This window comes from Neolamprologus multifasciatus, chromosome 12 (genome assembly GCF_963576455.1).
Source record: "Neolamprologus multifasciatus chromosome 12, fNeoMul1.2, whole genome shotgun sequence".
Classification (NCBI taxonomy): Eukaryota; Metazoa; Chordata; class Actinopteri; order Cichliformes; family Cichlidae; genus Neolamprologus; species Neolamprologus multifasciatus.
Window position 1 is genome coordinate 17,367,595 of NC_140450.1, and position 27,316 is coordinate 17,394,910.

General features: G+C 38.7%; 3 protein-coding genes across 9 annotated transcripts in view; 1 reads left to right on the plus strand and 2 right to left on the minus strand.

Annotated features, from left to right (window-relative positions):
• Positions 1–5,036, minus strand: part of stpg2 (sperm-tail PG-rich repeat containing 2) — a 67,198-nt gene extending 62,162 nt beyond the window's left edge. For 4 of the 7 annotated variants that reach the window (XR_014877135.1, XR_014877136.1, XR_014877134.1 and 1 more), the window contains exons 1-4: positions 4,457–5,032; positions 4,023–4,126; positions 3,713–3,880; positions 2,561–2,719 (exon numbers count right to left, since the gene is read on the minus strand). Coding sequence is in view for 3 of the 7 variants with exons in the window: in XM_085179560.1 (XP_085035686.1) it covers positions 2,561–2,719; positions 3,713–3,880; positions 4,023–4,126; positions 4,457–4,562 (537 nt within the window). In the remaining 4 variants the exon portion in view is untranslated. Of the gene's footprint in view, positions 1–2,560; positions 2,720–3,712; positions 3,881–4,022; positions 4,127–4,456 lie in introns of all 7 variants that reach the window. The other 3 variants (XR_014877137.1, XM_085179562.1, XM_085179561.1) reach the window with 3 other exon arrangements.
• Positions 5,037–7,226: 2,190 nt separating this feature from the next.
• bri3bp (bri3 binding protein) lies at positions 7,227–16,518 on the plus strand. The gene is made up of 3 exons (XM_085179566.1): positions 7,227–7,561; positions 8,781–8,883; positions 9,499–16,518. Exons 1-3 carry the CDS (start codon positions 7,385–7,387, stop codon positions 9,918–9,920), a joined length of 702 nt encoding a protein of 233 aa, XP_085035692.1. The 5' UTR covers positions 7,227–7,384; the 3' UTR covers positions 9,921–16,518.
• Positions 11,603–23,429, minus strand: wdr31 (WD repeat domain 31). Its single transcript, XM_085179563.1, has 10 exons — positions 23,101–23,429; positions 22,468–22,539; positions 22,184–22,316; positions 21,846–21,920; positions 21,587–21,731; positions 19,878–19,978; positions 19,629–19,696; positions 18,388–18,529; positions 17,791–17,953; positions 11,603–17,669 (listed from the first exon to the last, which is right to left on the minus strand). Exons 2-10 carry the CDS (start codon positions 22,512–22,514, stop codon positions 17,473–17,475), a joined length of 1,071 nt encoding a protein of 356 aa, XP_085035689.1. The 5' UTR covers positions 22,515–22,539; positions 23,101–23,429; the 3' UTR covers positions 11,603–17,472.
• Between the last annotated feature and the right edge of the window lie 3,887 nt (positions 23,430–27,316).

A 27,316-nucleotide genomic window follows, 5' to 3' on the forward strand; every position in this document is an offset into this window, starting at 1 on the left:
AACTGTCTGTGTTTATTATGTGAGGCAGGTTATGGAGGTACTGCCAGGCAGTCTTAAAAAGTTTCAAACTCTGTGTGGTGCCTGTCTCCTTATTTCAACTTTAACAGTGACTGGAGGACAAGATCTGAGGTTAGGCCCCCTATGATCCCACAATCAGGTTTCAAGGAAGGGAGATAGGTAACAAGGATGTTCAAAAAAAAGCAACACTTCTCTACTGCATACAGACACAGACTATGATGATTTCGCAGCCGGCACTGAACTCAGAGTCACAAATTGCCTATTTATGTCAAGGAAAGCTTTTAAAAGCAAAAACAACGTTGCAAATAGAGGGCATAAAGATGTGCATTCAGATATGATGAAATGGCATCATATCTGAATGCACATCTTTATGCCCTCTATTTGCATAAAGATGTGCAAAGGCAAGATATGTATTATTTAGATAAAAATTTGAAAAAGTAGACTAGAAAAAAGGGCTGGTAGGGCTGTTTTTGTGGCAGGTTCAACACATTGAAACTCCTAATTGTGTGTTACGTAAACTTATCCACAATGTGCCAAATGCTGATTATGTGTAAAATGACTAATGCATTATGTTAGGGCCCTGATTGTATGGTGTATTATGGACAAACTATCATTCTCATAGGCTTTTTTTAAAAAAAAAAAAAAAGAAATTAAAAAAGCCTGCTGGTATAAAATAAAATAAGAGGTCTGACAAGTGATACAAATATCTGACATATTAAAAAGAACAACATAAATAAAGACGTTTCAAAGTGTGAAATCAACAGAAGGGTCTGATTTTTTTATCTTTTTGGTGTATTTTGCACCACAAAGGATTGCGTTGCAAATCCTTAATAATAATTTACACCATGAGAGTTATGATCAAAACTCTTAGTCTTAGTCATTGTCAGCTATAAGGTCTAACTGGTAAATACATTAACAATGGTCTGCCATAGCACACTGAAGCATGTTTCCTGGTTAAATCAGAGAACCATGCTGATATATTGCTTAGATTTTTGTAATAACAGCAAGAATGACTGACTAGAAAAACTGAGCCATTATGTTGAATGTGCACTTATTTTTCTGCTTTGTGAAATAATGGTGATATAACACTATGAAAAATAATGTATGTTTTCATATGTTTTTAGAAAATAACATAAAAGATATAAAATGTATTTTTATAGGTTCTTATGTAATGGCTTTACCTCTTTTACTTATCTGTCTCACTAGCGATCAGTTGGGCTGTCAAGTAAAATAAATCTGACATCCCTGGTTCATAACACGACTTTTGCCCAGTAATTTGTCATCACATGTCCTGGCTATCATCAATAAGTGTTCACAGAGCATAACTTGACATGGTGACGATGCTGTGCACAGCTGAAAGCTAAAGAAACAAAGCAGATATTATACAACAGATTTTGGGGTCTGCAGAGTCTGCATTCCACATCACCATCTGGATGGCTGTTAATCCGCTAAATTTAATACTGCACAATACTGTGAACTAACAAAATATTAAGTGGTTCTTACTGCATTATTCATGGATTTAACATATGAACCATCGTATGTACTTTAACCAATATATCAGTGAGAAATCTGTAATATAGAGCTTAGCAGTCTGACTCTGATCCTGTGTACTATGTTGATTTGGCCAATTTAATACACAGCAGTCAGTCGATGTTGTTTCGTAAATACAGAGTCCAATCATATCTGTAAATAAAAGTGATTAAACATGTTTTTGTGCCTCTCAATAACACAAAGATTAAAAAAAAGTTTTGTTCTTCTGATGTCTTTCTAATGTCTTATCATTCAGAGATTGTCCCAGGCACTTTGAAGTTATGTCCTCAGACAACCACTTAATTCTTCCTCTGCACACTTTTGAACTCAGTCAGAGCACGGGGTGGGGGAAGTGTTTGAGTTTAAAGAAATAAGTGTGTCAGACGGATGAACAGAGGGAAGGAGACAGACAGATACCGAGGTCGAACCTTCAAAGGGAGAGCAACAGAAGCTGAGTCAAAGGAGAAAAAAAAAAAGAAAAAGAGCCATGGATGGATGCACTGCTGATAGCCCTAAATCACAGCACGCCTCTGTGCCTGCGCCGGTGTGTTGACACAACCTCGGCCAACACTCAAGGACGCTGTTGACTTCCTCAGGTCATTAACAGATGAAAAATTACTTAATTGAGAGCCAGACCAGCAGGCGTGTGCATTATTTTAAGTGAATACAGTAATATAGCTTGAAGAATAATTACTAATGGCTCTCTTGGTTGGCATGTAAAATGGATGAGCATTGGTGCACTGTGGCTTTTTTAAAGTGGAGCTGCATTCATTAGCTATGGAAATGGTTTTTGGGCCAAGTGAATGAGGTGGGGTGGGGGTTCAGCGGTGCATTAGATCTACCTAACACTAATGGATGTTGCCTCATGGAAGAGAAAGTACACTCAGACACATACTCGTGCTGATTAATGAAAGCACGCATGCATTCACAAATGAGGGTTTCACCTTTTCTGATGGATGAATGTTCAAACTTCAACAGGACTTCGAAACTGTCTGTGTGTATTTGTCCTTACCAGCAGCGGACTGTAGTAGGCTGGCCCCAGGGTTGTGTCCTTAGAAGGGGGCTGTTGCTTACGGAGGACACCCCGGGCATCCTCTTCATAGCCATAGGCCTGGCCCGGGGAGGGAATGGATGGAATGTCTGACTGAAGAGCTAGCTGGAGACCTTTAGCCTGCAGCCAATGCAAAGAGGGAAAAAAAGGCAGGAGAAAAGCAGAAAGGGTAAAGCAAAAAGTCAGGGTTTCTGTTGGAAAAAAATGCCCTGGCTTACAAAGCAGCTGAGCACTGCCTGGGGCCAGTAAAAGACGAGACTGAGAGAGGGACAGAGCGAGAGGGAGAACCATAAATGAGGGACAGAAGATCAGCAAAAGATAGTGAGGGCACGATGAAGAGAAAAAGAAGTAAAAAGTAGAACTGCACCAGTGCAATAGAAACCAGAGATACTGAGGGAACATAAACAAAGAAATCGAATGAAAAAAATGCCAGGAAGTTTTTCTACTAACTTTCTGGGATCTGGGAGTAATGTAAATGTACATTCTTGCTTTTTGGTTAATTACAACTAGCATAAAAAAATAACGCCTACTAAGACGCTCGCGTTCAGCTCTGGAGGAGCAAGTTTCAAACGCACCAAGTTAGGTATCCACTAATATCCACAGAAAACAGCTTGTAAAGCACTTACTTATAGCTGATTTTTGCATATATTCTTGAAAAAATTACAAAAGGGATAAACAAGATACTGTGTCATTCAATACCATTATTCCATAGTTCATATATGATATAGAATGCGAGTTTGTAAGTGCACTCAACACTCAAACCAGCACAAACAGGATGAAGAGTCTTCTGTACCAGCTTTGGATTGTGCAAGTCTCTTCTACTTGCTTTATTCTAAGAATAGCAGTATTAAAATGGGTATTACGCCTGCCAGTGGGATTTTGCCCAAAACTTCCTGTTTATGTACACCAAACACAAAGAGTTAGAAAAGTTTGAAAGGCCAAGAAATAACAGCACTAAAGTGGATATGCGGGCATATTCAGCATTATAAAGCCATTGCCATCTATGATAACTGAGTATTTCAGAAGAACAGATGTATGACATAATACAATAAAAGTAGCAAGTGTCAGTACTACTCATGTACTATGCCCTCCTATCGTCAGCCATATGCTTACCACTTTGTTGCCAGGCCTTCCAGGGTGTCCTACATTAGCTGTCACAGCCCTGTGTGCCTTTTTTGAGGCAGGCGACACATTGTAGGCCCCAGGGCCTGGAACCTCTGACACCACATCCTCAAAACGCTTGGAGCGGTTCTGAAGACTGCTGCCACCATGGACATTTAACTGAAGAGACAAGGGTTCAACAGAAAGCCAAGCAAAGAGAGAATAAGGCTGGTATCAAAAAATATATTTCTTAAATATTTGTTTTAAACCATGGACAAGCAACATCGTCATTTAGCTTTTGTAAATTAAATGGATCACTCACCTTGACATGTGAGCAGTCATAGTGTCCAGGTCCTAGTAAACTTTCACTGTCTTTGGAGAATATTGATTGCCTGGCACTCAAGGAAAGGAATGGTGCATAGCCATCTGCAACAGTGAAAATTTTCCCAAGGTGAGATATACAAATGACTGAAGCTTGCAGGACGCTTTATTTTCTAATACACTTCTGTAACTGTGAAACAACAAAGCAGCAGGAACATTTTTTGCTTACATATTGAGTTATACTTCCAAGACATATTAATTTAACTTTTATCAATTGAAAGTGTATAAGCAGATTCAAATCTGTAAGCCTAAATACTCGACGTTCTTTCTTTGAAAGCTAGTTAAATTTAATTTAAGTTAACTTAAAGTTTTACAGTTTTCTGAAGAAGAAAAAAAAAAGATTTTGGAAGGACAGATATTTTTCCTTGTAAGTACCTGATATCTTGTAACTGGACTGGCTCACATTGTATGATCCGGGACCAACAGCAGACGATGCACCCCCTGCTGTCATGAAGGTCACTCTTGGAGCCCGTCCGTACATGTTTAACTCACAGAGTGGTAGTCTCGCTAAAATTTAATTACACAACAAATACTCCTTCTTTATTCTGCCATAGGGTGTAGCTGTACTTTCATTAAATTATGCTGCACCAAGGTTAAAAAATGCCTGCCCTGTGCTCCCCTTTGTCAGGACTGCGCTGGTTACTTCGCCAGCATAGTTGCTTGGTTACCACATATTGTTACATGGCAACTGCAGACCGAACACACGGAGGAGGAGAAGTAAGCAGAAGGACCACAGAGACAAGACAAGCGAGTGAGAGACGTGACACTCTGAGAACTGAAGTTCATGGGAGAATTCAGAAGAAGAATACAAGCTCCTACATATTTATATCTGTCATAGTACCAACTGCTCTCCAAGTGGAACACCTGCCTTTCTCTTCTCCTCCTGCTGTTCTATTTTTCTTTCTCTCCCTCGTGCGTGGTTGTGCAAGTGAGCATTAATTTTGCTCGCCTCCTCCCGGAGTGGGCGTGGCTTATCCAAGTTCCCGCTGCAGCACCTGTGCACCATTATTCGCTCACCTGTTGTATTTAAGTCCAGCTCTTTCCGCTGCTCGTAGTTAGTTCGTTTACCGACCCAGTGTAGCAATATAGCTGCCTCGTAAGTCTGTCTGTCGTTCTCTCTGCTCTCCTACTGGACGAAGCATATCTTCGGAACATAAAGACAACCTAAGAAACGTGTTTTTGACTTGAGGAAAGTCCAAATCGTGATTGCTTTTAGTTAAAAAATCACTGCCCTGTAGCCTAATACTTAGTATATGTAATGGAGAACAAATCTATCAGATTTGACTAGTGCTTCTATGCTTGTAGTTTTGGATTCCAGGCAGCAGTGAATTTAAATTTAATTTAGGTAGCCTATTACTTCCAAATAAGTTCCCAGAGACATTTCAAGATAGCTGCGGAGTGGCGAGACTTCCTGCTCGAAGGACTTTGGTATAATTAGCCCACAACGTCTGGAAAAAAAAAGCTCTTTGAAAGCTTGTAAGGGTCAAGTCGACAAACCTTTTAGCTTTTACCTGATTCAGTGTTGTCTCTATGGGAGGGAGGGGATTGAACTTCAAGCAAATTTCAAAAAACTACTGAAATAAGAGTGAGACTTGCATTTGGAAGGACTTTGAAGAGACGTATCAGCATTTATTACTTGTATCACCTGTACATTTTTATTTTATTTTTTTTGTAACTCTTGTAGTACTGCTTCTGTTACATTATTGGCCTTTTCTGGCATTTTTTATTCATGGAGGGGGCGTTTTGTTTTTGTTTGTTTTTTTTAATTAGAGCATTAGCCTCTATACTTATAGAAGCCATAGTCCCATCCTACCATCTAGTGGTTGAATGTGACAGAGCCTCACCCCATCCCACCCACCACCACTACACTAGTAGTAGTACTACTGATTTACATTTTTGACCAGTCTCAGTTCATTCTTGACCCACTTCTTCCTGTCCCACAATGTAGTTAAGGTTTGGATAATGAGAACTCAGGGGAAAGCTATGCAAGTAACAAGTAGCTCTCTGAGGGGGGCACTGAACTGCATGTATACTTGAATTTCCCTTCACGTCTCTTAGTTAGTGGAGTGTGTCTTTGACTGGACAAATCTCATTAACGTTACACAGCACATATGATATCTCAAAGATATTCTCAAAGACCATCTCTGACAACTCAGATGGTGAGTCTGAATTATCATAATTGCAGTAGTGATATCCTAAAAGCAACTGTATTTATTTATTAACCCATCATCTATTCATATTTTCTTAAGACTTGTATTACAGTTTCACACCTGGGACTCCTTGCATTTCTATTATTCATGTTGCTGACAGGAAAACTGCGCCATTACCCAACCTCTGAGAGTACTTCTAATAACACTTTGTAACCTAGAAGAACTTGATGTAATAAATGCTTTCATTTTCTGGCTGTGGTTTAATAAGCAGCTGTTAACATTTCCTTTCTCATAAACACCAGCAAGCAGAGCATTTTTTAAACTGAAAAATACAAAGCATGCAGTATTTGTGATGGGAGAAGGAAACTGGACAAATCACAGAGATGTACATCGTAGATAACTGATTACAACTAAACACGTAACAAAGATGGGCTGCTATTTAGCAGTCATTTTAACAGTTTGGGTTCAGCTTAATAATGGTTACACATACAAATTATAGTACATTTACGTTGGGGAAGGGCTGATAGAAATAAGGGGTACGATGGAGATGGGGAATATATCCACCAGAGGGCAGCAGGATGCCTCAGATGAGTCTAACCTGTTTTAAATTCACGCGAAGGCAATGCTGCTTTTCATGAAAACGGAAAACACAATACCCAGCCGTAAGAGACTAAAAGGGATTAAAATGCATTCAGTAGTATATCACTGGATAGTTATAGTGTTTTTATATAGAATTTTTTGTATATTTAGATATATAGGAAGTAGATTGTAGATTTAATGCAATTAGTTGCAAATAAATCTAGCAAAGCACTAATTCCCACTAAAAACGATTTCTTTATTCTTTTAGTGGACTGTAGTTCATATATTTGTTCTCTATCTGAGAAAATAAAGCCGTGTTAAAGGGTGTTAAATGTATTAATCAACTCTGCAGGTAATCTTTTACTAAAGTCTCCCAAATGGCAAGTAAAGGCGAAGATCGAGCATTTCACAAAGCGTCCGTGAAAGCGCCACAAGTTATTTCCACCGTCACGGCCAGTGTCTGTCGTCGCCCGGCAAGGTGTCGCTTTCGGCAGCTAATTACCCAATTTTATTCATCGTTTAAGTGAAAATTTTTGATACACATTTACTTTTGACACCCTCGGCACTTGGGGCTATGGGAAGAATCAGGTTTTTCGTGTTTTTCTTGGTGCTTTCCGCGTCTTTGCTGGGAAAAGCCGAATCGGGCAGGAGCAGGACCAGCAACCAGAACAGCTTCCGACGGGCAGCTAACGGCATCTATCAGACTCTGAGCAGCGTCTTCGGAGAGGACAACATTAGAGGGTTATACAAGGTCAGTTAGGCCAATATCATTCTAAGTCGGGGGCTGGCTTTGTTCACGAGCCTTATCTTAGCTGCCATTACGGTTTGTGGTCCAAGCATGGCGAACAGGAAAAGGCCTGGTTAATAATTCCACGGATGCCATTTTGGAAAAAAAAAAGCCTTTATCGCCCCCTTTTCTGTTTAAGTCGGTAGAAAAAGCCTGGGTATAAAATCGTAGTAAAGACAAAAATGTGCTTCCTATTCTTGCATTCTTGTGTATTGTGTGTGAAGCCAAATCAAGCCACGAATGAGTGAATCTAAATTTTAATAAAATAAGTATAGCTTCATTGATTCACAACATAACCGCCTTTATGTTTCTTTATGTATTAGATATCTGCTCTTATTAAGGAACTACTGGGGCCTGCTCATGTGATCTCATTGGCCCTGCGGCATTTCCTGCATTTTGAAATGTGATGTTATTTCCTGCATTTAGCCGCCAAAGCGTAATTAAGTCAGATATGTTGAGTTGAGTAGTTTTTCCTGTAGACGTAACATGGAGCTTCATGTCTTAGTGTGCATCTGCTTACCTGATGAACATGCAAATAATGAGTGCCTGATTAAAGTTATGGCATAAGACAGTGATGTGTGTATGTTAAACCACTGTCTCTGATACTTACATCAGCCTTTGTGACTACTTAAATACAGCTGTAAATGCTTCATTGCACCTGTGACTTTTCCAGCAATGTTTATGTGTGCTGTGAAAAAGAGTTACTAAAAAGGGCAGCCAAAGGGTTCTTATGGAAACACTGCTTTCACGGTGTAATAAAAGCACCTGCTGCTGTAATGATAATCCTGTATGGCCACTGTTATATCAACACATTAGGGACCTGTCCATTTGAGAGTGAAAAATAGTCGGTTGCCTGGAGAGTTGGTAAACAGGGGTTTGATTTATAGCTACAGAGACCATGGTGTTGGGTCACTGCCAGATCAAAAGTTGTAACACCCCAATAACTGCCCTTCCTGGTTTTAATGCAGTTCTTTGCATACTGAGTCCCTATGAGGACAACATCATTCATAATATAGGTTATGGACTGAAAAGCCACCAAAGCACTGCTTTATTTAATAGTTGGGAAATGCACATTGTAGTCTGACCAACAGACTGCCATAATTCATAGGAGACAATGATGCACTCAGTACATGGACAGTATTTCTCACCCTGTTTTTGCTATTGGTTGTTTATTTTCTCATAGTTTTTCTCCAAAGCAACGGAGAGGTTTGTCCATGGAGTGGACTCTTTCCTGGACACCATCTGGAAGATCTGGTCAGATCTGCTGGATGTGATGGGCATTGACTGTAAGTCTACAAATTTCTGCTTAGGACATGTCAGTTAGGAATGTCCGAATGATGAAGGCAGGTAAAAAATGAAAAATGCCAAGACGTACAGTCCCATGAAAAAATATTTGTCCCCTTCCAGATCCCTTAGTTTATTGCATACTTGCCACACTTGCATGTTTCAGGTCATCAAACTAAATTTAATATTAGACAATATTAATATCAACCAGAGTAACTAAAAAATGCAGTTCTTTAAATTATTTCATTTTATTTATTAAGAGGAAAAAGCTATCCAAACCCGCCTGGCCCTGTGTGTAAAAGTAATTGTGCCTAAATATTGCCAGATGTGTTGAGTGAAGAAATCACTTGAATAGAAACTGTCTGGCAAAGTGAAATTTGCTAAAGGATCTCAAAAAGCAACACATCATCATGATCTAAAGAAACTCAATAACAGATGAGAAACAAAGTTGCTGATGAAACATGTGAGTGTGACAAAAATCATAAATACTTTTCAACAGCACTGTATGTTTAAAATTCATCTTCCTAGTTCGCATCTGAAATTATACATGCTTCTGGAAACAGTTAACAATTTTAACTTCCTCTCGTGTCTCTCCCTCTCTCCCTGTACACATGTAGCTTCAAACCTCAGCCACTACTTCAGCCCCACATCTCTCACCAACTCCCCAGCACGTGCCCTGCTCCTAGTCGCCGCTGTGCTCTTGGCCTACTGGTTCCTGTCTATGGTCCTGGGGGGTTTCTTTTACCTGCTGCACGCTGTGTTTGGACGCTTCTTCTGGCTAGCCCGCGTCACTCTCTTCGCCCTATCCTGCCTCTACATCCTGCAGAAGTTTGAGGGTGACCCTGAGCGCGCAGTGCTCCCGTTGTGCTTCATCATGGCCGTGTACTTCATGACAGGCCCTGTGGGAGCATACTGGCGCCGTGGCGGTGGGGCGGGTTCACTGGAAGAGAAAATCGACCACCTGGACACTCAGATCAGGCTGCTCAATATCAGGCTGAGTCGTGTAATAGACACCATTGAACGCACCGGAGACCAGTAGGCACATTTTAGGTTGAAACAAAGATGAGTTTGGGGGGGTGGGTCCAGGGGAAAAACTGATGTATTTGATAAGAGAATACTGTCTCCTACACACACCTACAGCACCAAAACTACTGTATTTACAACTCTGTTGACAGTTGGGGACAAAAGTACAAATGAAAACAGTATTTTAATGGCTTGAATTGATTTGGGTAACAAGAGAAACTGTTGAATTGGAGCTTGCACAAAACCAAACAACTTTTTTTTTCCTTTGATTTTTTTTTTTTTTTTTTTTCAAAGTTTTGGAAGGTTTTTTTAAATCTCTGAGGAAGTTGTCGGGGGATGTCTGAGGTTTTCTAAATGCTAGCCTACTTCTACACCTCAGCTACTTTTACGAAACTCCTCTATTTTAAATTTGTAAGGTTTGCTTAGGCACTGTCAATGCTTGTGCTTGATTAATAAGCATATTTTACATATATTTACTTAATTTGATCCTTGTAAATGACCTGGGGGTTAAGTCTCAGTTCTTGTCCACAAAAACATTTTTCCCCTTTTTTTTGAAGCTACTGCTATAGGAGGGCGTAGGGTGTGTGGTACCGGGGGGCATTGTTGTTTCTAATATGTATATTCCAGATGTTGGAAAGTTGTCCATAGCAAGATTTATTTATTCAATTTTTCCATCCAAAGTGTTGAAATGTAGATCTAGTTTGTTGAATCACCACCTCATAGTGACAAAAGCTTGACATCAGGACCTCTTTTTCTTGAATATGTGTGTAGATGCAGTTCAGTGACCTACTTGAATATGTGTGTGTGTTTGTGTGCATGTGTGAGGGGCAACCTTGTGAAATGGAAAAACACTGTATAAAAAGTCAACACCAGACAGGCAGCAATATCTCAGGGACTCACCCAACACATGTTGAACTCAAATGAGATATCAAGTATGCTAAAATCATGTATTGGTCTCTTCACAATTCAGATGTGACTTCTCATTTTTTCCAGCATCTTAGAATACTTTGTGTTGAAATGCTGGAGTTTAAATCTAGCCTTTTACTCTTTATTTAAATGCCAGCATGGAGTTATTTTGGTGATCTGAACTGTAGCTAATCCTCCTAAATATGTAAACTGTCTCAACACAGACGCATCTGTTATGGTAAGAATTTTTAATCAATTGTAATAGGATCTGACCTGAACTTGCAGATTAAAAAGGTTTTAGTGCCTTTAATACTGCTGGGAAAAAATTGTATTGGATATTACTTAACCCTGCTTTTGAAACTAATATGAAAGTGATTATTTCTCCTATGAGTATTTTAATGGTAGTTTAAAACCAGCCTGCCTGATTCATGCACTAAAATGTTGTGTTAAAAAGTAATGCTTTGGGTACATTGTTAGTTTGCATCACCATAGCTCTCACTAATTGGTTTGATTTATTCTTTTTCTTTTAATTGTATATTTCTGAAGGTGGTTTTCTCTCATCTCATTTCTTACCATGGATTGGTGTAAGAGAATGTCCCCTACACTGCTTGTCTGTTTATAGCATGTCTTCCTTAATAATGTCCCAACATCCTTTACTCTAAATTAAAGTTATTAAATCTGAACTCCGTAATCACAGTTTTGTTATAACAAATGACCCTAATGCTGTGCAGATCTTTTTTTTGGAGGTGGTGGTGGTGCTGATGTTTTTTTTTTTTATGTTCATACATCAAACATCATGATTGTGTTAATCATTTTGATTAACAACTACCAGTATATGTAGTGGGCTGTAATTTCGTTTCTCTCAATAGTGTGGGTGCTATGACATGCATTGTAAATGAAAGGTGTTGTATCAACTGGTCAGGGTTGCAGTGGCCTTCTGGCTTCACAGTATACAGGGTGTATCAAAGAGAATCATCCGATTTAAAAGTGCTTTAATTCCGTAGGTGTTCACAGGTAACAATCAAAACGTACTGCTAGAGAGAAGGGATTCATGAGTTTTACGCGGTTGCTGGTACAACTGCCAACAGCAGTGGCTCCAGTTGAATTTTCGCAAAAGTGTGTTGATGAATTTGACTATCGTATGCTGTGAGTCCAGAGGGGGACATGTTGAGCACTTGTGAACATTGTAGGTTTTCTATGTAAAACTTTAAATTCAGCCATACATTTTAAAATTTACTGCTGTCTCCTGTATGTATATCTTTAAAGAATATAGCTGTTAGAATTGGATGGTTCTTTTTTTTTAAACACCCTATATAGTGGACTTTATCATACAATTTGTATTTGCTTATATACTATTGGGAGAAAAGCTCCACCCACCAACTACTTTTATTTTGAAGTCTGTTACTGTACTTTTAAGGGTTGTTTTTGTTTAGTTTTTTCTTCAAACCGATACACTATAACTCTGTACCTTGAAACCATGATTTCTTTGTAGGTTGTTATACCATGAAAATCTCATCTTGTGTAATTTTATGCCAAGTATAGAAAAATGAACTTGTTAGCTGATTCCCAGCGCTGTGTGATAATTCCCATGGAGTTTAGGTTGTCATTAAACTCCATCTCAGAATTAAGCCTGATGATGGCAAACTTCAATAACTATGTAAACTCTTAGTGTCTCCTTATTTTGCCCAGAGTGCCATCAGCCAGCCCAGGTAACCCATATATCCCGTGTAACCGGAGATTTTCCTGCATGCTTAACTTTTATGCCTATAATGTTGCATTGCATTACAGTATATTCATGTTATTGACTGCCTAGGCAGAGCCCTTAAGTATGTGTGATGGGGTTGAAATAGCCAGAAGTTGATTACTTTTGGAATTGTGTTATAAGTGTTGTTCTTCTGCACTGATGATTAAACTGTGTATGCTGTTTGCTATCATTACAATCGTGAGCCGGACAGACACTCTCCCGTCATTCCATTATCACTGTGTCGCTGACATGGAGTCAAATTTTAAAGTACTTAAAACAAAATTATCATTTTATGAGCTGTAAATGAACAGTCTGGCCAGTGACCTTTGTTTAACTACTGGCAGCATGTGAGGTAAATAAAGGTATAGTGTGTGATATTGATGTATGTTGATGGGTTTTAGTATATGATGGTATTATATTGAATTCGGAAAAGGCCATGCGGTTGGTTTAGAGCGAATTCAGGATTTTGGTGGCTATTTATCAGACTTTAAATTCTAGACACTGAAAACGGTTTAAAAACAGATACAACTTGAAACAGTTTCTCTTTAAAGTACCCAGAAGCTCTTACACTGCTGTCTAACATCTTGAAAACACTCACAAACCAGCTCCAAGAGGGAGGTGTTACCATTCCTTTTAGATATTATGGAAGCAATTGTTTATGTTTTAAGTTGCTGCCAGCTGTATGTCTCTTCATTTACCATGTAGATGTCAAAAGATGCCAGTAGATCCTTCTCGGCATAGAATATATGCTGCATTCAAATTCTGTTTATTCCATGTTAACATCATCTGAATGACATGTACTTCTTTCTTTTTAATGTACTGTATCTTGTGTATTTCTCTGTTTTCCACATAGCCTGCTTTTATATTGTGCCGTGCCAATAATGTATTTTCTTTTATTTTTACTTCACTTACTTTCTTTTGTTATTTGTAACTGCTGATTTTAGAGTAGATGCAGATGGCTTTTCTTTTTCATATCACCACTTAATGATTTTAGGCCTTTTTCTTTCTTTCTTTGTTTTTAATGAGTATTTTTGTACTCAGTTGATGTTTGAAGAGCCAAACTATTCTGCCTGCTGTTACTTTCTGTTTGGATGTTTGTGTTTATGAAAACTTGTCAGTGGGGATGCAGTTCTTTTTGTGCCAGAGTGAAAATGAGGTCCAGATTTAAATAAACACCAGATTATGACTGAATGTCTTCCACTTTATGATTCATTAATAACTTTAAGATCTAAAGATTGTTTGTGTGTGTGAGAGAGAGAAGGAGAAACACATTGCTTCATGCTCAGTTCTTTCATAATACACGATAAAAGTAAATGGCTATTTGGTTTGCAATTTTTCACCTGAACAATTGCTTCAATATTGTAGTATTGCTAGTAATTACTGGAAGTGCTCTTTCAATTATATTTCTGACACTAGGTGGTGCTAAAAGGTTTTATTTGGTTGCTAAAAGGCCGTGATTGTTTGGGAATAGGTGCTCCCATTCAGCCAGATTGGGAATTAAATGATCACTTTTAGCACCAGTTATCCCAGCAAAAATACACAATACTGTAAAAAGCTGTATATGCACCTATTTACACTCAATACTCTTATTGTAAGAAAGTGCTCAGGAACAACCTATAGTTCCGGTATGACCATCACAAATGGAAAGAGCATTACTGAAACAGTGAAGTAAGGATTGGAAACAGTGATCTCAAAACAGGCTTTCGTGGTACCCTAAGCAAAACAAATAACCTTCAGAAAATTGCCAGTGCCTGATGAGAGAAAAATGAAGTTGTACTTGGCAGCTTTCCTGTGTAAACTTTACCAACAGGAGTGTTTTGTTTTGTAGATTTGCATCTCTCACATTCATGGTATTACTACAAATAGTTTAATATAACCGTGTTATTAACCTGGATGAATTTAAAGCAGTCCTACGCAAGGTGGTGGATAAAATATAAGGCTGTGACCTAGATAAAAAGTCATCAGACACAAAGAGAAATAAAGCTTTACCACTATGACATGAAATGCTTTTATTGCTGTATTATACGATATCAAACACACAGAATGAACTGAGTCATCTGGCAGCTTGACAAATATCCAAACAAAACTAAATCTCACCTTCTCTACCACTGGTTTTCTTCCCCAAGGATAGATAGAATAACTGCTGTGGGGACTCCTTAGCACCTTTTGACAGAACAATCCATCATACTTGGAACAATCCATCACCGAAACTCATTAGTTTCCTTGCAATCTTTAGTTGCTACCTATCATCTATCTGGAACAAGCCCATTTTCAGCAAAGACTACACCAACATGCACTCCCCCGACACTCTATTATATACGCTATGCTGGTACTGGGTCACTTTTGACTTCAGAAGGGCCCTAATACCGCATGACATGGATTCAGTGAAGTGCTGGAAGCTTTCCTTAGAGATTTTGATCCATATTAACATGATAGCAGCTGCTACAGATTTGTTGGCTGCACATCCACGACATCTCCTGTTTCACCACATCCCAAAGGTGCTCTATTAGATTGAGATTTTGTGATTGTAGAGGCTGATTGAGTACCATGTCATGTTCAAGAAAGCAGTTGTGATTTATTTGAGTTTTGTGACATGGTGCAGGATGTCGTCAGCTACAATACTCAGGTAGGCTGTGGTATTTAAACAACGCTCAGTTGGGACTGAGGAACTTAAAGCATGTCAAGAAAATATAGACACCATTATACCACCATAAGAGGATACAAGGCAAGATGAATCCATACTTACATGTTGTTTACACCAAATTTTGAGACTAAAATTTGAACACTACGCAAAAATCAAGACTCATCCGACCAAGCAACATTTTTCTGATCTTCTATTATCTACTTTTGGTGAGTTCATGTGAACTGTAGCTTCTGGTTCCTGTTCTTAGCTGACAGCAGCGGCACCTGGTGTGGTCTTTGCTCTAGCCCATCTACTTCAATGTTTGACAGGTCGTGCGTTCAGAGATGCTCTTCTGTAAATCTCGGTTGTAACAAATTGTTATTTGAGTTACTGTTGCCTTCCTATCAGCTCAGATCGTTCTCTCTATTCTCCTCTGACATCAGCAAGGCATTTTCACCCAGAGAGCTGCCACTTGCTGGATATTTTCAATTTTTAGATAGCCATAGTGATGGCTATGTGGGAAAATCCCAGCAGATCAACAGTTTTTGAAACACTCAGACCAGCCCAACTGGCACAGTTGAACAAATGTACCTAATAAAGTGACTCTGAGTATATTCCACAGATGAGCATCCATATGTTGTATCTGAACTCATCTCGCAGCACATAAACTATACGTTAGTCATTTTGGTCCTCATCCCTGACCAAAACCTTTTTGTTTGATTAAATTGGAAGCTTAAGCAACAACTGTCTTTGTGACAGATGGCCATCTAGATCTGTAAAACAAAAAAGGTGAATGCTGTTGTATTTAAACTGTTTAAATCTACACTGTAAATACAAAAATAGTTTGTTTCATATCTCCAAAACAAGTTCAGTTATTTATGAAAAGTGTTGCTAAACTGCAGCGTGTACTTCAGCATCTGCAACACTTAAATTCTTCATAAGCCTTGATTAAATAAGATCTAAAGTAACTGCTGGAAAGTTTTATGTGGACAGCCTGCACAGCATTTCAACTTTAGTTTTGCAATATTTCGTATTTTCCGTGTTTACTGAGTCAATGTTTTATTAAAAAAGTGGAATTACTCTGGTAGTTTGCATAGTACTTTTAAAAATTACAGTTAACTCTACAAAAAACATTCAACTATCAGCTGCTTTTCATAAAAATATCAGAATCTCTATCTTTTTTTAAAAAGAAAAAAAGTCTTTGTCCATTTACGTTTACATGGCAACCAGATGTGTTACAGTTTGGTGTTGTACTGACCTGATCTTTAAACCCCAACAGGTTGACGTTAAAATACAAACTAATAAATATTATCAGCATACAAACAAGCTCTTTTGCTGACATCACATTTGCTGACAAACAAAAAAACAAAGCAAAAAAATAAACAAAAGACGATTGCTTATTCTGGGCTTCAAATTCTCCTTCATGGCTCATGATGTATAAAAACTGACCAAACAGCAGGTTCACTCCTCCTCTTTTCACCGTGCATTAGTTTGTATTTAATTGAGTGCTTAAGTTCTTGTACTGTTAATTATGAGACATCCACTCAATCTGATCCTTTGTAATCTGGGCAGTTCAGTTTGTCAAAAATAATCCACTAGTCCAGTTGTTCAGTTGTTAAGATTAATTAGCACCACCTAGTGCCAGAACTGTCAGTGGTAGAAAACGGTGACCAAACTGCAATCATCTCACCACCCAAAAGCAAAACAACATCTGCACCAAACTATAGCAGCTCATAAAATTTTGTAAATATTACTTTGGGCTAAATAGACAACATCAGTCAGACAAAGTAAGTCAATGTATACAGAGCCTAGACCAACAAAACAAAACAGCAAGAGGTTGTCTAGTAGCTTTTGGCAATTTAGTTAACTGTGCAAGAACTTGAACCACTCAATGTAAACTACAATCACCTATTGGAATGGCTGTTTACCCTCATGGTACATATTTCTAAATAAAGTGGCAGTTTATATATAAAAAAACAGGTAAATCCTGCCTTCCATCATGTTACTCTGGTGGTGACTGTAGGTATGATTTCCTGTTTTTAGTCCCCCTGAAGAGTATCTATGATGGACATCCATGGTGGGCCAGTATTGGACAAAAGTTGCATCTTCCATACGCCATTATTGTCGCCTCTTTTCACTGCATGGCAGTCTAATAGATCAAAAATGTTTATAGAAATAAAGTCTGTAAAAAATAAATAAATAAAATAAAATGACTTGATGTCCATAGCCAGCGATGCGTTCTCGCTGAGTCTCTGGCTGTTCACATTATAATTCACACCTGACACTTCTTGGGTGTCAAAAACGTGCCACAACTTTAACATCCAGACCCCCTGCACCACCTGCACCAGAACCCTGAGCCTGCTGTGGTCCCTGGTCCACCTGGATATGATGAAGGCCATTGTTAAAGCTGGCACACAACAGATTGCTGGAATCACTCGGTGCCAACGAAACCAGTGGACCGGCACCTTCCAGAGACAGCGTCCCTAAACAAACTAAACAGAGGACAGGAGAGACAAGGTTGCAGCAAAGCCAGCACAGAGATAAAAAAGGCAGAGTGGTTTCGCATTATTTATTTTGTGTTGAAATGGTTTCATCAGTGAGTAGAGGTGTTACCTGCTGTATGTTGATCCCAGATTTTGACAGAGCTATCATGGGAGGATGTTCCTACTCGAGCTGTGCCACCAGGATGCATGGGGAGAAACACACAGCAGGCTGTGGTTTGGAGGTGGCCTCTGTACTCCACAACTTTGCAGCCAGGCTGACGCAGGTCCCAGAGCTAGTAACCCACAGACACAAGTCCACCCATCACAAATCTCAGTGTTTTATGTTCCAAAAGCATCGGCAAAATCAGTGGAGTGTTTGAGATACTGTGAAAAAAATAATCTGATCCGTTTTTCATGAGGGCAAAACCTTAACCTATATTACTTTGTATTATACTCACTCTAAATCTCTATATTAAATTGTTAGTTGGAAGTGAAGCCCACAAGAAAATCAGTCAAAGACAACAAACACAAAACAAATTGTGCTGCATCAGTTCATAATTTTAAACTGGCAGAGCAAAAAAAATTGTTCATTCCAATTAGTGTGTCTTTCACACCAACATAATACAACCCAGACAATAAATAACCTAATGACAGCCTCAATCTACCCAATATCTGTGCATTTAGAGCTTTACAGACAACAACAAACACATATCTCCAGAGGTCTTACTGTGGCTTCACACCCCTGTCCTCCAAAGCCATTGCTACTGGACACCAAGTAGTTTCCATTTGGAGAGACATCACAGTGGGTCTGGATGTACTGCTTAGCTGGAAAAGTATTGGTCACCTGCCATGCACGGCTGTCCCACACCCTGTATACATAAGCAAACCATTACTAAAGAAGGACATTTAACACACGTGTAAGAAAATACTGTGCTTACACATGAGAGTGCATGTCCTTAGGGTCCTCTACTTTTCAGGTTGAATTTTCCAAATAAACTGCAACACATGCTGATTATCCCCAGAACACATCCTAAGTCTCTAAATGTCTTAACTGCATCAAATGCTTAGGGTTCAACATGATCAAGGGGTCATGGATGTGTTATCTAAGTGTTAGGCTCTGTAATCACTTTACTCTCCCAGGATCTTGAACAGTAAAAACTCCAAAAATGTTGGCTTTGGTTTAAAACATTTTCTAAATCCCTTGATTATACATTATATATGACTCACATTTATGGCCTTACTAAAAAAAAAAAACCAAAAAAAAAAAACAAGCAGTATTGCTTTGTGTGAGTTTAGGTTCAATGCCGAGGCTTAATACTGTCTCTGGTGCTCTAATTGGCTGCTGCAGCTACGTTTTGGCTGACTTTATGTGGACAACAGCAGTAAGTCCTTCAGCATTAAATAACAGGATAACAAGGGTTGCATAAGTTCATGTTAAGGTTTGTGTTACTGTCTGATTTGCTGTCTTGGTGTACTCACAATATTATCTTTTTCTTCTATGGCATTTCAAAGGCAGAAAGCGTGTTAGCTCCCAAAGACAAGAGGTATTTTTGAATTTCAGCAATAATTTAGAGATGGGGTCAGGTCACGGACAGGAAAAGTGCTACAAAGTAAAAACTAGGTGAACGGTTTAATTTCCCAATCCAAATTTTACTACCAAATGGGACTTGAACTCACCTTTGACTGATTGAACAGTCAGACATGATACTGACTTAGCAGAGAAAAGTAGGGAAGGCATAACTGAATCTATTTTTTGTGCCACATAATTCAATAATAAAAGCTGTAGATTGACATCAAGTTTCTCTTTTTCAGTGTTACCGAATGAGAAACATCCCACTCCTGCTATTAATTACACATGAAAAATCTGCACTCATTTGAAATTTAAACAAATCATCATATTTTACAGCACACAAAATTAATTTCCACTGAATTTCAATAATAATACAGCAAAAGAAAATCCTTCTGTGCCTTATAGTCTTATCCTCGGAGGTCTGGACAATAGAGGAGCTGGCTGGAACCCAGCATACATGAGTCACCTGGAAAGAGACACAGGAAAGTGGAAAAATCTACACCCTGCCGACAAAGGATCTAAAAGTCTGATTAAGTAGCTTGGTGATCTAATTATTTCTCTCATGTGCTCAGGTGTTTATCTAAAGCAGCTCAGTATGCTTAGTACACAGATGTAAACACATAAAAATATAATACTGTTACTCTTACCAGATTTCTAGATATGTTGTGTCTCTGTTCACATTTTGCAGATTCTATATCCCACAGGCACATCCAGTTGTCACGAGAGCCAGTGCACAGCTTTCTTCCATCTACCGACCAGAAAAGAAACACTTATATTTGGTGCAGATCGTTAACCTGAAATAGATGTTGGTGTGCAGCCAGAAGTGAAAATAACAACTCTTGCTTCCAATAAAATGAGAAAATCCAACATTCCAGGTAGTGCTAACTTTCCTACTAATTAAGGCAAATTATTCAGTCAAGTTGAGAATAGCCATTTATCATACCACAGGACACGCAGAAGTAATACTTCAACTATTATAGCTGCTATATGAATATAGGTTCACTTCAGGGATATTCCATCTTTCAGTATGATTTGGTTTGCTAAGAAGTCACATTTCACACAACACACGCATGAAAGCTGTGGTCAAAAGTTTACATGGAAATGACTGTCATGGTAATTTTGGTCTTTTAATTATTCCAGGTTGAATCATTGTACAGCATACATGTTTAATGATTTTTATAAAACAAGCATTGGGTGCACTAGTTTGAACTTATTTTGGATTTTCTCTAATGCACACAGAGTCAAAGATACGAATACACTCCCACTAACATTTAGTTAAATGTCCCTTGGAAAGTGCACTTTGACCAGACACTTTTGGCAGCCATCAACAAGCTTCTGGCTGGATATTTAACCACTCGTCTCGGCAGAAATGGTAAAGTTCTTTGAAACTGGTTGATTTCCTGGCACAGACTCAGCTTTTAAGCGTAGTCCATAAATTTTCAATAGGGTTAAGTTCATGAGGGCCATTCCAGAAGCTTAATGAGCCATTCCCATATAACAGCAGGTTCCAGGATCATCAGTTCAAACAATTATACATAAGTTTTTAAGATGTATTACAACTTTGCCATCGTCTAGAAGAAGACCCAGACTTTCAGCCTAAGATGAGAGGAATTTGGTTAGGATGTTTTGGAACACAATTTGGGTATGTCCAAATTCAAATAGCACCCAATTCTTTAAGTTAATAAGGATGTATATTGTACAATCACTCGACCCTGGAAAAACAGTTCATCAGCAGATCATTAAAAGCCCAGACTTATCATGACATTGACGCCCATGACTGTAAGTTTGACCAGACCTTTACAGATGAAATGTGCTTATTTTTGTTTATACATTTATAGTAAAAGTGTTCAAAAAGTGAACAACAGAAAAGACCAAAAACAATACTAAAACTGATAAAAATGTATCCAAAACTAAACATTTTCAAACAATAAAAACTAAACTGAAATGAGCTAATTCATTCTGCAAGTTACCTCTAATTAAACTGAACTGGAAACAAAAACTAGAGCTAATTAGGTTTTTTTTTTTTTTTTTTTTTTTTTTTTGCCTTTGTTTTTGTTTTAATTACACCAATTCTGCTTTTTATTTCGTGCTTGCGAAATGTCTTCTGAGGTACCTCTGTTTTTCTTGAATTGATTGTCTGCAACTGCAAAAAAGATGCTTGGGGATAAATAAGAAGCTATCTGTACAAAGATATGACAGGATACACTTACTAATTGTGTTTTATCATGCACTTTAACATACTAGAAATCAGAGACTGGTACATTTACCTTAAGCACTATAACCTTTAAGACAACACTTAAAACATTTACTCACGTCTGAGGAGATTCATTGTGTGTGAGTGCCTGTGTGTATGTACCAGGACTGATAGCTAGTCCATTGACCACCAACTCATGCCCACAGAATTCCTGAATAGGTTCGTCTCCCTGGTTGAGGTCCCACATCAGTACAGTTTTGTCCCGTGAGGCACTAAAGATCCATGTACTACCTGGATAACAAATCACCTGGTACAGGACAAAATTCACAGGAGATAAGAGGACACTGGGGAACGTGAAACATGTCATACTTTTAAGGCGTCATTCCTTTATCAGTTTGTGCGCACACAGTATTGATGTTACCTTGGTAACCTCTCGGTTGTGGCCCTGGAAAGACTGACACATCCGGCCTTGTTTCCAGTCGTACACCACCACAGCCTACAGAGGTAGAGATGCTAATCACACCATGTTTAAGTGTAGTTTTCACAAAATCTATACCCTTAATTCATGGGTTTCTAATATAACCTGTATCATACCTTAGATCCAATATTGTGAGTCTTTTTTTAATTGGGCATTTTACTCTGTGAGCTCTATGATTTAAAATCACTTAAAACCATGATAAAGTTCAATTTGTGGCTTGAACATTTATAATATTTAAAGAGACTTAATAATCAGTACAACAGTTCAATTTTTGGCTTTACCTGGTCACTCCCGCCAGAAACACACAGGTCTGGACTGAGAGTGGTCACTGTGTTAATGGACCCATGATGTGCAGGCTCATACTGCACCACCTGACTGTCAAAGGTATTATCTGTCTTCTCTGCCTGAGATGTCCTGTACACACACACACACACATAAAATTGCAAAAACTTTAATATGTAATAATATATATATACATATACATACGCACACACACACACAGAGAGAGAGAGAGAGAGAGAGAGAGAGAGAGAGAGAGAGAGAGAAGGCCTAGCACAAGTCTCACCTGTAGAGCTCAGACCTCTTGCGGAACTTGCTCTGTAGTTTGCCCATGTCTGCCTAGGAACCTGCAGTCACACTGACACACACAAAGAAATGCCATCAAACTGAAAAATCACATTTCATAACAACTAAACGCCCATGTTGTGGTAGTAATGATGAGGGATAACTACTCGGACTTCACTACAACCCTACAGTTCGCTTAGTGATCGTCTATCCCAAAGCAGTGCAATAGCTACATTAGGCACAAACTTTCTGTGCTTCTCTTGCAGCTGAAAGAACAACAACAACAACTAATTACTTTGTCTGTTTTTAGTGAGTTAGAAGCCTTGTGTGACATTTTGGTGGAAATCATTCAGCAAACAGAATACAAACAGTACTTTCTCACACACGCACAGCTACGCCCCACCCTCGTTATCCCGGTGTACTCCACTCCACAAACAAGCGACAGGAAGGAGAGGGCTCAAATCCTATTACAGCGGCATCATTACTGTCACAAGGTATTAGTCACTGGAAAACACCTGCTAAGAACTTTGCTGGCGACCATTATGCAACGGTACTCGGTGGATTAAGTTAATAAAGCTGAAAAATGGATGATGACTCGCGCACACTTGTAGCGCACAGAAGCAGGGTTTCTTACCTGTCACTGGCAGGTGTCGTCGCTGTGTGATGCAGAGGCTGAGGAGCTAGCTTGTTAGCATGCTAACTAATCTTTATCTGTCATTCTAAGAAAGATCAATGCATTAGTGGCAGTAGAACATAGACGGGCACGCGTTAAAGCTTGGAAAAGTTGTTATTTTAACAAAAGCGAACCGTTTCCCACACACTGCCATGACAGACCGCTGCCCTAACTGCGTGGGAAAGTGCACAAAAGTGTCTTTTTAACTACAAAACACCCATCCCTCCCTCTGTAGCGACCAGGAGGCGACGCTTTCTCGTAACCAGGCGAGGACGAGGTCACGTGAGAAACAAAAGGAAGTAACCGGAAACTTACAAAAATAAAAGCCTGTTCACTGTTTGCTCTATAACTGGACAAACGTGAACACAAATGAACACAAAGAACACAATTTTTTAGGAATGTTTGTTTTTTCAGGAGTAATCCAGGTGAATGTACTGGCTTTTGGGTATATTTCAACACAGGGTAGCTTAGTAAAATCCTCTTTGCTCACTGCAGTGTATCCATTGCCCAAGCTCATCATGTGCACCAAAAAATGCAAAACACTGCCTAGAGGGAACATTTTCTTTTCCAAAACCAGGACTTAAACTACAGTGGTATAGACCTATGGTGGACCCCAATAATTTTATTTTCACATTAAAGCAAAAGCAAAGATGGCTTTTTTTCTTATTCTTTTCCCCATATATCCCCAGAGGCATTGGTTGAATTGCAAATCCTAAATGAAGATATTATAAAGTGTATATAACATACACTTAACTAGAGACAGCATACGACTCCTCTCAGTCCCCCCCCCCCCCCCCCCCCCCCAAAAAAAAAAAAAAATCCATCCAAAATACAAGTTTGCATGCTTTTAGTGGAAGAATTAACACTGGTGAAGCATTATGGTTTGGCAGCATGGAACATGGTTTGTTTTAAGTGAAATCTCCTCATTAAAATCAATTAAACTTGACAGGTTAGAAAGTCACTGACCTGTGGATGACTCTCCCTTTAGAGGGCCGGTTTGTAGACATTTATTATAGGCACAGGCCAAATAAACTCCCCAAGCTGCAAATCTGGGACACCTCAGACAGGTCTCTGGACACATAACATTAATTCTACTACTTGAAATATTTTACAGTTCTCCTTTTTACATCTTTTATTCAGGTTCTTCTTCAGTCCTTTCTTTCCCAGTTGCAGTGAGAAAAGATCAGATCAGCGAGGCTTCATAAACTAGATTTGAACAAATACATCACATGCAATTAACCACTGAGTCACTGGCACGCCCCCATTTAAACGGTCTAAATAGGCCACTTAGTTAGGTTACAATCAACACTGCTCAATACCTATGTGAGATGACCTCAATTCTAACTTTTTTTGCTTGCAGCAAAAGGCTTAATTGTGTATAAATATAGTTACACTTTTACAATATAACAAATAATCCATGTTACTCTGATGTTTAAGAGTTTTCTAGTATGAATGTGTATATTTTTTCACTTACTTTGTTCTCTAAAGAGCCATTATCTTTGTATGTACGGAGATCACAACCAAACTTTGCTATTACATATATTTTCATATTTAAAAAATGTTTCGAGGATTCCTTAGCTTCCTTAGAAATTCTTCCTTTGAAGTTCCTTAGCTCACATGTACTATAATTACTTTAATGTGTTAGTGGAGTAAGGCAAATTTTTAAAAAAGCATAAGGTGGCTTCACTTTGCTATAATCCCTAACTCAGACTTGATGGTGCAAGGCCCATTTGCTTCACCCATGTTACGCATTGCTGAAAGCATTAGGAGTGTACTGTACAGTTCTTTTTATGAGGCAGTTAAAAAGTCACAAAATCTCGGGAAAACGGCCACTAAAACTCATGCTTTCCATTTCAAGGTTTTAGATAATGATAGTGGCACGTGACTACATGGCTCAAATTAAGAAGTAAAATGGAGACAATGCAGATAAGAGATTTAGGCTCAAGATCTTGATCATTGTAATGCTTGAGACCTCAATTCTAAACCCATTCTCATGGGCAGAATAATAAAAAGTCTCCTGTATGCTCAGGAGCTACTTAAATGACAAAATCCAGTTACTGAAGATATCGTTTATTTATAGCATTGAGAGAATAGTTTTGCTGCTCAATGGTAAATGCTAAATGGACTGGTTCTTATAAAGCAGTTTTCTACTCTTTGTGAGCACACAAAGTGCTTTACACAACTCGCCTTATTCACCCATTCACACCCATTCATACAAGCACTTTTTTCTATGCTTTTTATTTTTCTTTTCAATGTGACGGCTTTTGAAGGTGCTCCTGGTTTTGATGTCTAATTGCACATGATTCACATGTGTGCTTTTCACATGTCTTTACTAAATGCCAGCTGAATTTGTTTATTTACTTATATTGTTTTTATTACAGCTTCTACTATCCTCTTGGCCAGGTTCTTCAAAGAGAGATTTAAAAAAGAATATAACAAATGAAAATACAGAAAAAATAACACCTGCTGCATAACTCTCCAGATTGTTTGAGGTATATACAAGGGCTTGATTTAATATTAAAATTTGTTTGGTGATCTGAAAAACACAAGTGTAACAAATATGCAAAGAAAAAAAAGAAATCAGGAAGGGATCCTTCATATTCACAGTGGTGGATATGAAGGATCTAACATGTTCTCCTGAATACTTCAAGGAATACCAAAATAATAGCACCACAATTGCCTCTCTTCTTTTGTCTCCCAGTGCTAACATATAACATTCACAAACCCAATTTTCATGTACACATTACAGTGATAAGCACTGTATTTCCACTGCCTCCACAGACTGTGAAAGTGGGACCTCCACCATGTGGTCCTTTTTAATTCACTGTTAAGTAATGACATATTTCCAGAAGGACTGAAAGCAATCAAACTCCACAGTTTGTAAAAGACAATCCAATAAAAATTAAAATAGGGTTAAAGGAAATAATGTTTGGGCTACTGTAATGCAATCACCTGAGTGGCATCACCTGGGCACTCACCTCTGTTTTGCTGTGGGAAGTTGGCACTTATTTGGGAGTTGGTTTTGTGTGTGTTTCACAATTACTATGAGCCAATGGCTGCGTTTAGGTGGGGTTAACTGAAGGGCGGTGTATCTGACTGCGCTTATTTTCTAGTCTACTTATACCCCACACTACAAACAGTTTTTCTGTGGGCCTACTGCATCCTGCAGCCTGAAGGCAGAGTTAGCTTGCTGAGGCTGGGGTAATGCCGACCTACTCCATACAGGGTGGTGGGTCTAGGAGGACAACCGCTGTGTCCTGTTGAAGTTACCAGTGTACTTGAGAGTGTTGCTGACCTGCAGCACAGCTGGGTCTGGACTTGGACTGTGTATATTGTCCTTTCTGCAATTGGGACACTGGACTCTTTCTCCCCCCTTAACTTTAATGTGACAAATACTACCGCCTACTGGTGTTGGCCAGAGGGGCCGATGGCGTGATATGGCAGCCTCGCTTCTGTCAGTCTGTCCCATGCTACAACTGTAGCTTGCCTCCACCAGTGTGTGAATGTGAGAGTGAATGAATAGTGGAATTGTAAAGCGCTTTGAGGGTCTCAAAAAGCACTATATAAATGCAAGCCATTAAATACTGCAGACAGGCCTGGTTTCCTTTGAATTTAGTGAAGTTTTAGACTAATATTGACACTATTGGTCTTAGCAAGGGATTAGACCTAGAATTGATATAATAATGGCTGTAGGTCAAGAGGTAGAGCTAATAATTGGAAGATTGGTGGTTCGATTCTTGGCTGTTCTAGGCTGCATGCCAAAGTATCCATGGGCATGAACAAGTTGTGTTCACTGGAGTGTGAACGTTACATTGAAAGCACTTGGAAGAAAAAAAAAAAAGGTTTTGTGTAAATGAGGAAATTTGTATTAAGTATTTTCAGCCCTCAAGTAGAGTATATTCTACTTGAAAATGCTACAGTATGTATACAATATGTTTTTGATAGACTGTAAGTCAAAGCTTGGAAAAAACAGAAATGTACCACAATTACACCACACCACAAGAAGACAATATTGAACAAAACACAAATGTAACCCTCCAGTTGACTTGAAAGTTAGCTGGAGATCGCTCTAAAGCGTAAAAGTGATAGTGTGACGGACCATTAGTTTTAGACAGGTATAAATATGTGAATAAAAACCTGCATTTTAATGACGTGTCAAAGAAGCTCATAAAGAGCA

Coding starts and splice junctions, on each gene's coding strand:
- bri3bp (XM_085179566.1), top strand. CDS start 7,385: ATGGGAAGAATCAGGTTTTTCGTGTTTTTCTTGGTGCTTTCCGCGTCT. Junction 7,562..8,780: donor ACATTAGAGGGTTATACAAG/GTCAGTTAGGCC, acceptor ATTTTCTCATAG/TTTTTCTCCAAAGCAACGGA. Junction 8,884..9,498: donor GGATGTGATGGGCATTGACT/GTAAGTCTACAA, acceptor GTACACATGTAG/CTTCAAACCTCAGCCACTAC.
- wdr31 (XM_085179563.1), bottom strand. CDS start 22,514: ATGGGCAAACTACAGAGCAAGTTCCGCAAGAGGTCTGAGCTCTACAG. Junction 22,317..22,467: donor AAGAGGTCTGAGCTCTACAG/GTGAGACTTGTG, acceptor GTGTGTGTACAG/GACATCTCAGGCAGAGAAGA. Junction 21,921..22,183: donor TTTCTGGCGGGAGTGACCAG/GTAAAGCCAAAA, acceptor CTACCTCTGTAG/GCTGTGGTGGTGTACGACTG.